Raw genomic sequence first — 18,093 nt, forward strand, 5'->3', positions numbered from 1 at the left:
CTAACAAATTTGAAGACTGTATATTCAGTTGTCTACAATGTAAGTAATAAATGGGCTTTGTTATTATTTTTGAGCATGGAAAGTGCAACTAAGTTCATTCTCTCTGACAATTTGCAATCTAAAAATGTTAAAAAATGATTAATAACCCTAACATTTAAAAATGTGATATTTTAACTTAAATGTAGTAAGAGCATGGATTAAGACAAGAAGGGAAGTGTGAAAAAGTAAATGCATAATATTTTTAGTGTATATTAGAAATTTTTTGAAGAATAATTAATAGTCTTTATATATTTTTTAAAGGATATATATATCCCCATCATTTTCTTTAAAAAATATTTTTATTGATTTTAGAGAAGAGGAGAGAGGGAGAGACAGAAACATCAATGACCAGCTACCTCCTGCACACCCCCCAGTGGAGATTGAGTCCACAATCTGGGCCTGACCAGGAATTGAACTGTGACCTCCTGGTTCATAGGTCAATGCCCAACCACTGAGTCATATCCAGCTGGGCTATTTCTACCATTTTAAAAATAAGAAACTTCTTTCCATATTGAGAAATAAGCCAAAATGTTTATATTTATTTGTCTCTTCTTTTATTCTTTACTTACTAGAGGCCTGGTTCACAAAATTCCCTCAGCCTGGCCTGTGTCCTCTTGCAGTCTGGGAGCCCTTAAGGGATGTTCAACTGATGGCTTAGGCCCACTACCCTGGGCAGTCAGACGTCCTTAGCATTGCCCAGGGGCAGAAGAGGCTCCTGCTCCTGCTTCTGTGCTCACCACCTATGAGCTTGGCTTCTGGCTGAGCGGCGCTCCTCCCTGTGCCCCTGGGTATTTTTCTTACTCCCTCTGGCTTCACTACTCTAGGCACTGACAGGGGGCGGCTCCTGCATTGAGCGTCTGTCTCCTGGTGGTCAGTGTGCATCATAGCGACTGGTCATTCTGCTGTTTGATTGATTTGCATATTAGCCTTTTATTATATAGGACTAGTGGGCCGGTGCATGAAATTCATGCACATTAAAAAGGAATTAATTAGAAGGAAAATTTTAATATTGCTATTTTCCCTTTCTCTATAATAGAAATGTCAGAGATGAAAGAAAATTAGTAAAATGTATATGAAAATCTTCCTCCTGTCAGAGTCTGGGGCACACTGCAGAGTCAAATCCCTGACCACCCATGTGCTCCTCAAAATTGCGCGAGACCCAGACCCAGCTGGCCCCACCCCTGTCAAGCTGCACCAGGTTGAGGTGCAGTCTCAGGTCCCCTGGCACACCCTCAGGTCCCCGGCCCAGGACTGGGCCAGGGGGGTGGCTTAAGGTCCTCTGACTTGGGGCAAAGGATGCACCTTAAGGTCCCTCATCAAGCCCTGCCGGGCAGGGCGCACAGCATGAGGCCAACCATCAAGCCCCACGTGAGGTTCCCTACCCTGGGCCGGGACAGGGGGCAGGCCTTGAGGTCCCCTGTCAAGCCCCGCTGGGCTGGGGGTGTAGCCTGACATCCCCCATCAAACCTTGCCAGGTGAGAGTTGCAATCTCAGGTCCCCTGCCCTGGCCCGGTGCCACACAGCCTTAGGTCCCTGGTGATTGCTTGTTACAGGAACTCCATCTCTGTAGTGGGCACAGCCATATTGTGTTACAGGAACTCCACCTCTGCTTTGGGTGCAGCCATCTTGTCATGGCGTGAGGGTTAATTTGCATATTGCCTCTATATTATATAGGATTGTTATAATAGTAATGTTAACACATTGCAAATGGCTCAAGAGAATTCTTGCATCATATTAGACAGTGTTTTACAAAGTATCATACTTTAAAAAGATATTAGCTTGTAAGAACATCCATATTATAAAAGGCCAGGGTCTGTCATGACCTAAATGACAGATGGATGATTTGTCACCAGGAGCACCTCTCAGTCCCTCCCCTGTGGCCCTCAGGCTCCTATCACAGCTAGGCTGGTGGCCGGGAGGTGGGTAGGGTGGTGGTGGGAGGGTGGTCGGGGCTGGGCCAAAGGCTTAATGACCTCACTGCTGTTGTAGTGGTTATGGATCAAGCCTGGAGAGAGAGGCAGGGCCTGATTCACAGCTGCAGTGGTTGCTGGCAAGGCCCAGAGACAGAGAGAGGGGCAGGGCCTGATTAGCAGCTGCCATGGAGGCTGTGGATCAGGCCTGGAGAGAGATCCAGAGACACTGACTAGCATAGAAACTGACCAATCAGAACCAAATCTGGGTGAACTGTGAGCAGCCAATAGCTACCTAAGAGGCAGAGCTTTTGACACTAACTGGCATAGAAACTGACCAATCAGAACCAAATTTGGGTGAACTGTCAGCAGCCAATAGCTACCTAGGAGGCAGAGCTTTTGACACTAACTGGCATAGAAACGGACTAGTCAGAACCTAATCTGGGTGAACTGTGAAGGCAGACCCTAAGGTGGGGGCTGAGGAGGGGTTTTAAGGGCAACAGCTCTTTGGTGTAAGTGTAAGAAAGTGGTTCAATTTTTAATGACTGGTTTGGCAGTATAGTGCATATGACTGGCTATTAGTCCAGATAATAGGGATTATATATTCTTGTCTGACAAGAGCATCTCCTGCTGAAAAAGGCTTACCCCCATTTAAGCAATCTTATCCTATATAATCTATACTAAAAAAAAGGGTAATATGCTAATTAGACTGGGTCGATCGACCATCTTTCAGATGTCCAACTTCCTTCCAGACAAAGCCATGGTGGTGGGGGCTGAGGCAGAGGCAGTTAGGGGCAATCAGGTCAGTAGGGGAGGGCAGTTGGGGGCAACCAGGCCAGCAGGGGAGCAGTTAGGGGTGATCAGGCAGGCAGGCAGAAGTGATTAGGAGCAATCAGGCAGACAGGCAGAGGCAATTAGGAGTGATCAGGCAGGCAGGCAGAGGGGTTAGGGGCAATCAGGCAGGAAGGCAGAGTGGTTAAGGGTGATCAGGCAGGCAGGTGAGCGATTAGGAACCAGCGGTCCCAGATTTTGAGGATGTCCAACTACCAGTTTAGGCCCAATCCCACCGGGCCTACACAGGCAGTGGACATCCCCAGAGGGGTCCTGGATTGGAGAGGGTGCAGGTTGGGCTGAGGGATCCTACCCCACCTCCATTCCCCCCACCACCCGTACCCAAATTTCATGCAGTGGGCCTCTAGTATATATATAATCAGCTCTGTTCAGTGGGCTCAGTTGTTATGTGTTATTGAGTGCACTCACTGAAAGGTTGCTGGTTTGATTTTCACTGAGGTCCCATCCTTGGTTGGTGCATGTGCAGAGGCCCATTGATGTTTCATTCTCATGTCAATGTTTCTCAATCTCTCTCTCTCCTCAAAAATCAATTAAAGGAAAAGAAATATGTAATTACATTGAAGAAAATTTGGCAAATAGAGAAGAAAAATACATTCCCAATAATACCATCAACCCAGTGTAAATATTGTAGTATGTCGATATAACATATAGCTTTTTTCTCTCTGCATTTTTCTTTGCATAACTACTACTAATCTTGTTTGTTATTAATAATATATGACTATGTCAGTTGTTATTGTACAATAGAAGGTGTAATTTAAATTTTTTAAAAATATATTTTTATTGATTTCAGAGAAGAAGAGAGAGGGAGAGAGAGATAAAAACATCGATGAGAGAGAATCATTAATTGGCTGCCTCCTGCATGCTCCACGCTGGGAGCAAGCCCACAACCCAGGCATATGCTCTGATTAGGAATTGAACACTGATCTCTGGTTCATAGGTCGATGCTCAACCACTCTGGCTAGGCAGAAGATGCAATTTTTAAAAATTAATATTTTTTTTCCCTGGCTGGCATGGCTTAGTTGGTTGGAGCGTTATTCTGAGCACCAAAAGGTTGCCAGTGCAATTTCCAGCAAGGGCACAACTTAGGTTGTGGGTTCAATTCCTGGTAGGGGAACGAACATACAGGAGGCAACTGCATGATGCTTCTCTCATACATCAATGTTTCTCTTTATCTTCCTCCCTCTCTTCCCCTTTTCTCTGAAATTTGTAAAACATATCAAACATATTCTTGTGTGAGGATTTAAAAAAATACTTTTTGAAGATTCACTTAAAATTTAAAATGAGGCTGAGATATTTTCAGATATGAAAGATAAATTTATTGGGTCACTGCTTTTTTTTTCTGAGCACTTGGCAGAGTCTTCTAGAACAGATAATGTTTTACTCTATTATTCTGCTTCCTCAACATCTGGTTAAGTTTCTAGCACATAGTAAGCACTTAACAAACACTCAGGGACTAAAGGAAGAGAGGAAAATATGCACTTACACTAAATACAAAACAAGACAAAATTACATGAGGATGCTTTTGGCTGTAAGTTACAGAATTATCAACTACAATTGGCTCAAACAATAAGGACATTTTTTATTGCACATGACAAAAGTTCAGAATCAGGGCAGCTCCAAGTTTGGTTATGCAGCTGAACAGTGTCATGAAGGACCCAGGTGTTTTTCATTGTTGTACTCAGCCATCCTCGGCATATTGGTCATTTCTTTCATTATAGTTGCAAGATGGATGGAGGAGTTCCAGATGTTATTAGTAGACATGTTCATGTTCAGCAAAGAGGCAGTGTTTCCTCCTGTGTATCTCTGTTTATGACTGAGGAAAACTTCTTACAGATGCTGTTAGCCGATTTCTATTCAGGTCCCATTGGCCACTATTGGTTCATAAGCCCATGCCTTGACTGACAAAGGCTGTGGGGTAGACATCAACAGTCACTGGCACCGAAATGCCAGAGGCAGCGATAGTGAGAAAGAGGAGAAAGATATGCCATAGAAGAAAGAGTAGTGATAGGAGGCAGGTTGGAAAAGCCTGTGGTATAGTAGGGTGGGCATTTTGCAGATAGCAGTTTTGTAGAATTGTCTAAATTTGGAGATGTAAATTATAGGAAATCACAAGTACAAAATCACTAGCCCCAAACAGGTCATTGAATGCTTCCTTACTTTCATGATAAATCTTTCTTCAATGATATACCAGTTTTCCCCACATGTAACATCACTACTCTGGAGAGAACAGAGGACAGTGTAGGATGAAATTGGGTAACAAATTAAAAGAACATAGTTTGCCTTTTTATTAACTTTATATAGTTCAGGTAAAAGACGATATGGCATTTTGTTATTTAAGAAAAGGATAAGGCCCGGCCAGAGTGGCTCAGTTGGTTGAGCGTCTTCTGGTGCACCAAAGAGTTGCCAGTTAGATTCCCACTCGGGGCACATATCTGGGTTATGGGTTTGACCCTGAGTTGGGGAGCATACTGAGGGCAGCTGATCAATGTTTCTTTCTCACATCGATCTCTCTCTAGTTCCTTTCCTCTCTCCATGCATGTCCTTGGATGAGGATTAAAAAAGAAAGAAAAGGATAGCCCTGGCTGGGTAGCTGAGTTGGTTAGAGTGTTATCTCGATACACCAAGGTTATAGGTATGATTCCTGGTCAGGGCACATACAGAATTGACCAATGAATGCATAAATAAGTGGAACAAATTGATATTTCTCTCTCTAAAATCAATACATTTAAAAAAAAATAAAATGTGTGGGGATTACAAAGATAATGGATTTTTTTTAAAGAACCTTAAATTTTATTAATAGTACTTTTAAACAGTTGTAGTCTACTGCATTTTCTTGACTCTTAGAAACTATGTATAAAAGTGAAAATACATAAATAGATGAACAAATCCTTATACCCTCTTGAAACAAATGTTCAGCCCATTATATATATATCTTAGGTGCCCTCAAATATATAAAATAAAGCTGGTATTACAACAACTGTAAAATTTAGATGAAATTGAATTAACATGTTAATAATTAACATAAAATATGAAAATTATATCTAGAAATTACATATAATATTACACTTTATGTTTATTTTCATTTTCTCTAGGCGGGGGGAAGAGAGAAACAGTGATCACCTGTTTCACCTGCTATCTTATTGGTCTTTATGCCATTGCAGCAGAATCACAGAGATACTTCTGGGGAATGTTCCTGTACTAGGTTGATATTTCAGTTTGTTGTAGCTTTAAAAAGTTTTTAAAAACTTTTTTTTAAAGAAACATTTTCCTCTTATCTGCTTCTGGTTCTTGATATTATATATTGACTTCTCATTGTATTTCATGTTTCACACTAGATTTTAAAAATTGAAACATATTTGCTAATCAATGTAGTGTTAATTTGTAGAAGTCTGTCATCTACACTAGCATTGAAAGCATTTGGCACATAATGACCTTCCCTTAATACTTGTTTAATGAAAGAATGAATGCTTTATACAATATTTGGACTTCTAAGATAATTGTAATAACTTAAGAAAAACAAATATTGGATACTAACCTGTATTTTCTAACATTGTTTCCTTTTAGAAAATGTGATAGATAGTACCCATCTTTTGAAAAATTAAGCACCATATATTTTTTGAAGATCTTAAGTGATATGCTGAATGATAGTATGGCTATCCTATCTAATAAAGAGGGAATATGCTAATTGACCTTAACACTGTTGCAAAGATGGCAGCGCTCACAGCCAATAAGGAGGGAATATGCTAATTGACTGCCACGTCCTCAAAGATGGCAGTGCCCACAGCCACAAGATGGCAATGCCCACTCCTCTGAGCCCTGCAGGGGCGGCAGATGCTCGACAAGGCCAGGCCCGCCTTCAGGAGGGCCCGGCCACTTTTTGTGCCTGCTTCCGGAGTCCCCAGTCCTTTCAGCCCCCCAGCTGCCCAGGGCCAGCTAGAGGGCAAGCAAGCCTCAGATGGTGGCTGCTCAGCCATCCAGGGCCAGCCTGAGGCTCAGGAAATCCTTGGATGGCAGCTGCCAACCCACCCAGGGCCACTTGAGGCTCAGGTACCCAGGGCCAGCCAAGGCTTGCGCTGCCAGCAGTGGCAGCAGCAGAGGTGTGATGGGGCATTGCCTTCCCCTGATCGACAGGTTGCCTCCCAACCATGAAGGCTCCCAGACTATGAGTGGGCGCAGGCCAGGATGAGGGACCCTCCCTCCATTGCATAAATTTTCATGCACCAGGCCTCTAGTTAAGACATAAATTGTCAGGGCACTAAAAATGTGGAAAAATCAGAACATTATTTGAAAAAAAGAGATTATAGATATGGGTATCTGTGATTAAGTAAGGGAGGCCACGAATACAATGAAAGTAGAATATTGTAAGTATGTATTGTGCTTTATACATCTCAAAAGATTTTTTTTTACATACATATTATATGGGTCTGCCTTTCTCTCATTATCTAAAATTTAAAATGTGTTATTTTTATAGCTGTTATTCTTGGACACACAAGTAAATCAATGTGTAAATTCAAAAGATGTTTGTTTCTGGCAAGTAAAATGGTTAAGATAAATATCTTAACATCAATATTTATATATATTAAAGTATGCTACTTAGTCATAGATCTCATTTTAAAACTGTTTTTATATGTACAATAAAAATGCAGCTTTTTATTTTATGTAATATTTTTAAAAACTCTTTTAAAAATACTATAAGATGAATGGAATTTAAAACTCGACATTATTAGCACAAGATTCATGTTAATGTTTACTCATGTAAATAGTGCAAAATACTGCCTAATTAGTGTGGTTAGTAAATTTTTGGTACTTTAATTTTCTGTTATTGTAAACCATGCATATCAAGAAGTGCAGAATTGTCAGAGCTTAAACAGCTGACATCTGCTTACTCTCTTAAAAAAAAAAAAATAACAAGCCATTTCAGCCTAATCTACCTCAAATGTGTTCATGTAAATGGAGGTCCATCTATTGACCTGCATTCTTTTCAGCTCAGGATTGGTCCACATGGTTTATGCAACCAGGAAGGCTGATTTGAAATGCAGATGTCAAGACAGTGAAGTACCCTCCCCTTTTTTTCTTTGCTGTATCTGTCAGGGAGAAAAATGGCTTGCACAAGGGTCAGTCACCCATACTCACTTAATTACTTTTCTTGGACCCACAGAACTGTCACAAGCTGTGGTGGATGTGGAGCAGTTCCTCTGTTAGTACTTTGTATCCAGGAGCCAGAAATTGCTTTGAAAAGGATTGCTGCTTCGGACCTCAGTGATATTTCAAAGCATTCTCCCAAGTTAGCACTGACAGTAGTGGATGCAGGAGCTATTGCTCACTTAGCCCAGATGATTCTGAACCCTGCTGCTAAATAAAGGTATTTAAAAACAAGTTAAAAAACAGATTTCTGTTAATCTAATAGAAAATGTGTATGGTTAAATATATTTTCAAAAATAATTTATAAATTATTATTGAAAATAGATGTGATTATATTATGTATTTAGTCTTGTGGAAATTATGCTGTAAGGATTATATAATAAAGACATGCCTGGGGAAAATATGTGCAATGCTAAAAATTAGAAATAGCATTAGTACTAACATTAATTGTTAAAATAAGGAATCAAAATTAATGATTGAATCTCAATCAGAGTGGGAAGTCATCTAAAGGTTTTCTAGCTCACCACTAATTATATTTAAATTTCTTATGAAAATTGTCATATTTGTGTTTGTCTTTTTGTTTATAGATTTTTAAAAATCTGATTTTCAGTTAATAGTCACCAATTATACTTTTGTATGCTAATAATTTGTTATATCCTATAAGTTTTAAAATTGTTAATGTTAACTAAGCATATATGGAAAGTTCTTTGAAATGTTACAGCATCATGACAAAAATAAGATGTTCGTTCTGCCTGATCTTTTTTGTACTATATTGTCACATGTATTGTAAATTAACAATTGAAGTATTACATAATTAAGTAATACTATTTACTCAGAGTCACATTCTTTGATCATCTGTGATAGAAATTTAAATAGTCCACAGAAAACTAAAACATTTAATTTGGAAAATAGGGAATTTAAGAAATTCAGTATTTAGGTATAAGATTAGGATAAGAATGTCTCAAAACTCAGAAATCTTAAGTGATGTTACATATGTAATTGTTTTTCCTTCTTTTAAAGGAATTTGACTATATTAAGCTATTTAAATTATATCTGATCTGTGCAGTGGACTCTATTGATGCTTTGCTTTATTTCGGTTTTTGCTTGACAGCCTCAGGTCCTTTCCACTCTCAGGTTGCAAAATAGTCTGTGGGTCTGGCCGAAATGGTGGCTGAAGTAGAGGTTTTTCCATTTGTACCTACCTGCCTGCAGGACAAAGATGAATATGTGAAGAAAAATGTTTCTGTTTTTAATTAAAAAGATTGTACAACATACAGCCACGATAAAAATAAAAAGCTTTTTAAACACAATAATATTAGTTAGTTCTCATTGTAAAGTTAAACATCAGTTTGTATACGAGGCCCAGGTGCTGTGCCACACGACTGGGCTGGGTCCGGGCGTCTCATGGCGAGCACTGTGCACATTCGGACTATATAATTCCTTGTTGTGGGGGACTGTCCTGCACACTGTAGGGTGGATGTTTAGCAGCATCCTTGGCCCCTTCCAGTAACATCTTTTTTCACTGTGACAGTCAAAAGTGTCTCCATATGTTGCCAAATATGTCTCAGGGGACAAAAGTGTCCCTTGTTGAGAACCTTTCTGGGTTATATCAATGGAGTTTGAGACAGAAAACTCAGTTTCTAATAGTTTCCTGCTTTCCATTTCTAGATTGTGGGGGCTGTAGACCTTTGCTATTCTTATCGTTTTAGGTCAGCTGGGATCAGTAAGAGGGTGTCCAGTTCCAGGTGGGAGAGACCACCAGGCCCCCAGCCTAGTGTGACTACTCTAGTAGCTGCTCTGACGTGGTGGTTCCTGCTCTGAGTTCTTAGATGCCAAAGGAATAGGGTAAATTCTGCAGTTGCATCTTTTTCCTGTGTATATCATGACTAATCAATTTCATTTCACTAAAGTTTAAAGTCCTCATTCTTTATTTACCCTAACTTCTTGGTTGAGATTTTTTATGTTTGAAGTGTAAATAGCTAGTAACCATTGTTCGCAAGAGGGGATAATTAGGCTAGGATACTTCAAGTCTGACATTGTCATTCAGCATTCAGTGAGTAATCTGCTTCATACTCACAATTGTGATTGGGGCTTTCAGTAGTTAGCTAGTTATGAACTAGCCCTAGGCTTAGTGTCTAGGTGAGGAATTTTGACATCTATTAGAATAGGGATAAAAGTTGTGCCATAGCTGCATGAAAATTGAAGCACAGAGTAAGCTCCGTACAGGGAGTATATTTGTACATTCAGAATAGGATTATTATACTTGTATATTTCTTTAAAAAGTAGAATAATTTCACTAAATCATATTTCAAATTTCACCAGGTGTTTTTAGGTCCTAAATAAAAATGTTTGGCAATATTAAAGTCATGTTTAAAGATCATCTTATGCTTTACAGTCACAATTACCCCGCTTTCTTTTCTTTCCCTTAGTTTTAGCAGTTGACAGTGAATGCAGGAGGAGTTGCCGCCAAGATTGACTGCATTGGATCTTGAAAACATAAGGCATGATGAAGCTGGGCTATGTGGTGGCTCATTCTGAGAACCTGGCAATGGCTGTGATCATTAGCAAGGTTTGTTCTTACTTGATTTTCTTCTAGCAATTGCAGTGAGATATTCTAAGATAGAACAATAGTAATACTCTCCCATCCTATCTAATAAAGAGGGAATATGCAAATTGACTATCACACTGTAACAAGAGGGCTGTGCCCACAGTGGAGGCCGAGTTCTTATAACAAGCCTTAATGAGCAATCAGCAGGGACCTGAGGCTGTGGTGCTGGGCTAGGGCAGGGGTCCTCAGGCTGTGCCCGCCTGCCTGGCAGGGCTTGACGGGGGACCTCAGGCCATGCCCCCTGCCATGTGAGGCTTGATGGGGACCTCAAGGTGTGGCCTCTGCCCCAACCCAGGCTGGGGAACCTCAGGCCACGTACCTTGCCCTGGCGCCAGACTAGGTGACCTGTGGCTGTGCTCCCCATCTGGTGGGGCTTGACAGGGGTGGGGCCGGCTGGGTCTAGATCTAGATCAATGGGGTTGGGGCCTTGTGTGATTGTGTGGGTCTTGTGTGATTTTGAGGCACATGTGGGTGGGCAGGAACTTGACGCTGGTTCCCATGGCATGACCCAGACTCTGACAGGAGGAGGATTTTCATATACATTTTACTAATTTTCTTTCATCTCTGACACTTCTATTATAGAGAAAGGGCAAATAGTAATATTAAAATATTTCTTCTAATTAATTCCCTTTTAATGTGCATGAATTTTGTGTATAGGGTCACTAGTAGATTATAAAATGTAACTGACTAGAATGAAAGGAACCTGAAGAATTTTTCAGCCTGTTTTTAAGACTTATTAGTAAGTTTCTAAAAGCAATGCTTAAAGTGAGGTTTACTTTGTAAGCAGTTTAAAGTTTTACTCAGTATTTACCCTGTTTCCCTGAAAATAAGACAGTGTCTTATATGAATTTTTGCTCCCAAAGATGCGCTAGGTCTTATTTTCAGGGGATGTCTTATTTTTCCATGAAGAAGAATACGGTACACATTTATTGTTAAATGAAAATAAAGGAAATTTATTACCTGTACACGGTACGGTAGTACGGTAGTTGTAACACAAACCAGTCAAACTGTGAATCCTACAGTATCAAGAATTTACACATTTATCATCTTCTAGAATTTACTCATGTCATCATCTTCTGGAACATCATCATAACAATCCAATTCCTGAATTTCCTGGTGAATTTCTTGTGACTCGATTTCTTTCAGAATCACTGCACCAAATCTCTCATGTTTAGCCTATGGGGGGCCTTATTTTCAGGGGGATGTCTTATATTTCACTCAGAAGGAAACCTGTAAGTAGGTCTTATTTTCGGAGGATGTCTTATTTTCAGGGAAACACGATAATATCTACAAAATATCCATACCTCTGAGTATTAGTATTACCTGTATTGAAATATTCAGTGCATTCGTATCCTGAAGGACTAAATATTTACAAATATGTAAAGCATACTTTGATTAAAGACAACTGTTACAAAGTATATGCCCAGTGATCATTCTCCCCATATCTGTCATTTGGGAGGAGATGGCAACGGCGAGGACGTCGCTTTTTATCCACTGTCCTTCATGAACTAAATTTCTCTTTTTAGATGAAGGCAACTCAGAGCACATGTCAGACAATGATGCTTTGTGTCCTTGCTCTAGGAATTTGGCCTCATTTCTATTTATAACTTGGTATTAACCCACCAGACAGTGTAGCCCTGATACATAGTAGGTGCTCAAAAATATTGATTGAATGAATAAATGTTAATCTCCTGAGGAGCGCTTCAGGGCTGTGTGCTTACAGTGTCTCCACCAACCCTCTAGGGTGTGGGTTTCTTATCAGCATAGAAAGCCTGCTGCTGTATGTTAAACAGAAGTGTGGATTTTTTTTTAGCCCTTGCTAATCCTCAGACTAAAAGGAGCCTCAGATCTTTATTTTCTACCTATTCCTTGATAATTCTTTGCTTTGCTCACTTTTTATCCTACGCTTTTCCTTTTGTTCTATTACCAAAGACTATGATAGTGACTAGAACATGAATGCTGCTTTCTGAAGAGTCGCTGTGGGGATATTACTGGGATTTTTTATCTTTGGTTCTTTTTGGATCGGCAGAAAGCTGATACAAGGAAAAAATGATGAAAGAAGCAGCAATTGCTTTGCTTCCTGTTTTCCTCCCAAACTGACCAGGAGGCGCCCCTCCTTTGTTGAGGGGCTGCTGGCCTCTCCCACCTGGGCTCAGTCAGTTGAAGATGAAGGTGGCAGCAGCCGTTTGAGTCAAACTGCACAGTTCTGTGTCTTTGTCCAACATAGTACTCTAAAGACTAATACTTCACATTTAAATAATACTTTGTAATTTTCAAATCACGTTCTTGCTTCTTATCTAGTTTCTGTTCGTAATAAGTGAGGGTGGGGTGGAGGAGGCTGACCTCTTTTCCTTCTGCTTCTTCAGTCTTAATATGTCTCAGGATGAACTTTTTGGAAAGTTGTCTCATTCTGAAGACAGGTCTGACCTTTTGTATTGGCAGACAAAGATTTTTAGTTGGAAAAAAAGAAGTCAGTAAAGAAATATGGCGGGTATCTTCAGGAAATTGGTTTTAATAACCAAATTTAAAGTCACAGGGAAAAAAGAGTATATGATCATTTAGACTTTGCTATAGTAGCACAGCAATGTGACCTTGACTTTAGTGGTACTAAAAGGTGATAATTATGATAGTCTCAAATTAGTTAGAAAGTTATTCCTATACAGAATCTGGAATTATAATTTGATTTGGCAATTTGATTCTTCCTTAGATATAGAAACAGATGTATTTGAGGCCCTTTAGTTAATTGTTTTATTTAGATAAAACTGAATCCTAAAGCGCAAAATACAAGCATGTACTATCTATGTAACAAAAGTAATCCTTTCTATTTTGACAATCGTGTTAAAATGGGCAAAACTATCACTTAAAAGTTGACCAGGATTAATGGAAATTTATTTTATTTTTTATTTTAAAAAAAAATATATTTTATTGATTTTTCATAGAGAGGAGGAGAGAGGGATAGAGAGCTAGAAACATCGATGAGAGAGAATCATCGATTAGCTGCCTCTTGCACACCCCCTACTGGGGATGTTCCTGCAACCATGGTACATGCCCTTGACCGGAATCGAACCCAGGACCCTTCAGTCTGCAGACCAACGCTCTACCATTGAGCCAAACCGGTCCCGGCGATTAATGGAAATTTAATTACTAGTTTAGGAAAGGTTCTAGTGAATATAGTTTATCTAAACATTACTTAAATAGAATTCTGGCTCATATTATTCATTGGATTTCAAATCTCTAGTAGCTATTTTGTTGTCAGATTGATTATACTTAGTGAAAAGGCAATTTTAAAGTATTCCAAATTAACTTTTTAGAAAAGGAAAATAAAAGGTTTTAAAATGTGAGCATTTGCCGAAACCGGTTTGGCTCAGTGGATAGAGCATTGGTCTGTGGACTGAAAGGTCCCAGGTTCGATTCCGGTCAAGGGCATGTATCAATACATTGGTTGCGGGCACATCCCCAGTAGGGGGTGTGCAGGAGGCAGCTGGTCGATGTTTCTAGCTCTCAATCCCTCTCCCTTCCTCTCTGTAAAAAAATCAATAAATATATATTTTTAAAAAAAAATCTGAGCATTTAAAATTTGTCCCATGGAATCTGGTTTTACCTACATACTAATCTGTGGCTTCTGTTGTTTGGTTAAATGCTTCTGTATTTGGGGAGTAAATACTAGCAGATACAGTTTTAGTTGGATTGTAACAGATAACTATCGCAAATTAGTTCTAGTCATTTTATTGACTTGAAATATGATAGCCCCTGTGCTGTGCTCATTTATTGAACCATCTAGGAAAAAAGGATCAAGATCAAATGATTTCTTCTAATGTTTGGGAGACACGGGAGACTATTATATTTACTCCTGCACTGGATTCATAACACTTGCTCTTTTGATCAACCCTGCAGGGTGTGCCCCCGTTGTCAGTCTGCTTGTCAGAAGAACCAGAAGATCACGTTAGGGCTGCCATGGCCTGCGCCATAGCACAGATCGGGAGACACACTCCAGAGCACACACGGGCCGTCGCAGTCGCACACACTCTGCCAGTGCTGCTTTCTTTGTATATGTCATCAGAAAGCTCTGAGGATCTTCAAGTAAAAGTAAGTGCTTAATTCTTCTGTTTCGTGAAAATTTGTTAGATTTTGACTGAATATGTAATTTAAAATGTCTTAATTTTCATTATGGACAATTTTGCTGTTATGAGTCAAGAAATACAAATTTATCAGAAGAACTGAGGGGAGTCTTCATTGAAAATGGATTGCCCTTGTCTCTGAAAATCAGTGACATGTTTTAAAGAAAGAGCTCTGCAGATGCAAAGTTATTTATAAAATGAATGTCTGGTTGTTGCCTTCTACATTTCTGCTGACTTTTCTTATAAAATATGAATTGAAGAATAATAGGATTTTGAAGTTAGAATTGAATGCAGACAACTTTAGTCCATCTTACATTAAAAATTCAGCCCAGCCCTGGCCGATGTGGCTCAGTGGTTTAGTGGCAACTTATGAACCAGGAAGTCAAGATTTGATTCCCCTCAGGGCACATGCCCAGTAGAGGGTGTGTTTCTCTCTCCCTTTAATGTCTTTAATTTGTATTTTAAAAGAAAAATGTCCATAGTATTCATCAAATTAAACATTTTGAAATATTCATTAAAAAAACTCCAGCTTTCTGAAAAAAATATTATTAGCTACTAAAATGATTCACAGAACATGAATATAAAGTAGGATGGGTTAATTATGGAATTTCAAAGAAAGAAAATGTTTTCCAGCACACTACATTATTAGGGAAACATGTAACTTTTTGAAAATAGTTTTTAGAATTGACTTGGATTGCAGTACACAGAAATGACAATAGTTCAAAATAAAATTAACAATAGTAATTTAAATAATATTTAAATATAAATTAAATCAATAAATTAACAAGTAAAAAAACACACTTGTTGAAACAACTTTAAATGATACAATGAGGCAGGCAGTTTATTAGAACTGTATAGTTCAGGGACTCTGACAGTTATATATTATAGTGAACCATTTATGTAATTATTAATTTACTAGAGGCCTGGTGCATGAAATTCATGCTTGGGGGTGGGGGAGGGAGTGGTGGTATCCCTCAGTCCAGCCTGCACCCACTCCTGCACCCTCTCCAATCTGGGACCCCTTGAGGATTGCTGGCTCCCAACTGCTTGCCTGCCTGCCTTCCTGATTGCCCCTAACCACTTCTGCCTGCCAGCCTGATCACCCCCTAACCACTCCCATGCCAGCCTGATTGATGTCTAACTGCTCTCCTGCCAGCCTGTTTGCCCCCAACTTCCCTCCTCTGCCAGCCTGGTCACCCTCTAACTGCCCTCCCTTGCAGGGTTGATTGCCCCCAACTGCCCTCCCTTGCTTGCCTGATCACCCACAACTACCCTCCCTTGCAGGCATGGTCCCTCTCAACTGCCCTATCCTGCTGGCCATCTTGTGGTAGCCATCTTGTGTTCACATGGGACAGGATCTTTGACCACATGGGAGCAGCTATCTTGATCTTGTGTGTTGGAGTGATGGTCAATCTGCATATTACGCTTTTATCAGATAGGATAGAGGCCTGGTGTACGGGTAAGGGCCAGCTGGTTTTCTCTGAAGGGTGTCCCAGATCAGGGTGGGGGTTCCCTTAGGGCATGGGACGACCTGAGTGAGGGGCTTGTGGTGGTTTATAGGCCAGCCACGCCCCCTGGCGACCCAAGCCAAGGCCCTGGTATCTGGAATTTATTTACCTTCTATAATTGAAACTTTGTAGCCTTGAGTAGAGGCCTAGGCCAGTGAGGGCAGGCGGAAAGCTTGGTTTCTTCCATTGCCAGAGAAACCCAAGCCTCCCTCCTGCTCTCTGAGGCTGCAGCCATCTTGGTTGGGATTAATTTACATACTCTGATTGGCTGGTGGACATGGTTGGTGAGCGTGGCTTGTGGGTGTAGTAGAGGTATGGTCAATTTGCATATTACTCTTTTATTAGATAATGCATATTTATAAATTTAAAATTTTACAATTTATACATTTTATAAAAGTGAATTTACATATATTAGCTGTTATTTCTCTACATATTCATTGAGTGAAGTTGATTTCTAAGATTAACATGTTTTTGTTTTTTTTTAAGACTTTCTGGATTTGGAGCTTCTCTTATATTTCTCTGATGTTGAGTGCATTCCCTAACAATGCTAGGTAGGAAGAGTAAGACTGAAAATGTGCTAAGGCCTTTTCCAATTTAACAAATCCTGTGACTTTTTGACTTTCTGGTTAAGAAATCACAACTCCATTTTCAGTTTTGAGTTGTTCAGGACAGCTTATTTACATATATGTATTTTTAACTTATATACATATTTCTCTTTTGGCCTCAAATTTCTTTAAATCACTATAATTACTGTTTTTCCTTTCTCCCGCTTCCCTTCCCATTCCCCAAATTCCCCTTCTTTCCTCTTCCCTCTTCCTCACTTTACACCCTCCGGGCCCTTACCTCTGGTCCAATGACTGTGGCCTCTTCTGCAGGGTCTCTATAGGCATAACCTGTGCTGCCCAGGCTATAACAGTAGTTTTATTCAACTTCTATATTATCAGCAGATCCATTATGACTATCCTAAAAAAGTCTCTATCACTTTACATTCCTCAACTTAGCAACATTTATTTTCCTGTAAATTTTGGGAATAAAGGAATACTTGAATTAGAGCATGAATAATTAATAGTAGAATCAATAGTAATTATAGCTGAAAAACCCTTGCAAATGGTCTTTTAGGTAGCACTATACAGGGGTGGACAAAATTTGTATTATAGTTGTAATACAAATAAATAAATAATAAATAATTAACAAAGAACAATTAACAAGAATAAACTCTGTTTCACATATCCACTACTGAAAACCAACTTTTGCCCACCTTGTATACTTCTTTTTTTTTTTTCTTTCTGTATTAAGGTATTACATATGTGTCCTTATCCCGCATTGTATACTTCTTATATACGGTACTACAAGTTTATATAACTTGTTTTTTAATGATTATGGTATTATGATGTATAAATATCACTGGAGTAAAAGTAAGATAATTTTATTGGGTTTTATTTTAACAAAGGTGGTTTTAGGAAAACATTTAGGTTAACTAATAAAAATTAAGGTTTCTTCTGTCTACATTTGATACCATAATTACTTTAAAGAAATACACTGGGTGTTAAATTAAATTATATTAATCATTGTCCTATTAACAATCTTCTAAGGCTTTAAATCCATTCAAATATTTTCTTAATGTAGGGACTTAATCATCTTTTTTTTTCTCTTCCTCCAGGTCTCTTAGATTCTATCAGTTGTTGGATGAGAGTCCAAGCTTGTTGATTTCACACTATCTCAGGAGGGGAAAATGCAACCAAGAGCTTCAGGAACTGTCTAATAGTATTTCTCATTTACAACTTTCAAATTATAAGGCGATGTTGAAGTTTGTTTTGTGCCAAAGGCATGTCAACTTCTTAAGCACTCTCTAATTGGTTCTGATCTAAGAGAACCAATGAGTAGTCCTTTGAAATTTCTTGTATATTTTTACATAA

At 39.3% G+C, this 18,093-nt stretch overlaps 1 protein-coding gene across 1 annotated transcript in view; it reads left to right on the forward strand.

Moving 5' to 3' along the window:
- SPAG6 (sperm associated antigen 6) overlaps positions 1-17,846 on the forward strand; it is a gene marked incomplete at both ends in the record, with an annotated part of 57,107 nt that extends 39,261 nt beyond the window's left edge. The window contains 11 exon segments of the mRNA XM_084865358.1: positions 7,960-7,980; positions 7,983-8,156; positions 8,159-8,163; positions 9,055-9,085; positions 9,088-9,191; positions 9,193-9,231; positions 10,379-10,430; positions 10,433-10,440; positions 10,444-10,512; positions 14,446-14,637; positions 17,838-17,846. Of these exon segments, the coding sequence (XP_084721484.1) occupies positions 7,960-7,980; positions 7,983-8,156; positions 8,159-8,163; positions 9,055-9,085; positions 9,088-9,191; positions 9,193-9,231; positions 10,379-10,430; positions 10,433-10,440; positions 10,444-10,512; positions 14,446-14,637; positions 17,838-17,846 (704 nt within the window).
- Between the last annotated feature and the right edge of the window lie 247 nt (positions 17,847-18,093).

This window comes from Pipistrellus hanaki (genome assembly GCF_964339955.1).
Source record: "Pipistrellus hanaki genome assembly, chromosome: 1".
NCBI lineage: Eukaryota > Metazoa > Chordata > Mammalia > Chiroptera > Vespertilionidae > Pipistrellus > Pipistrellus hanaki.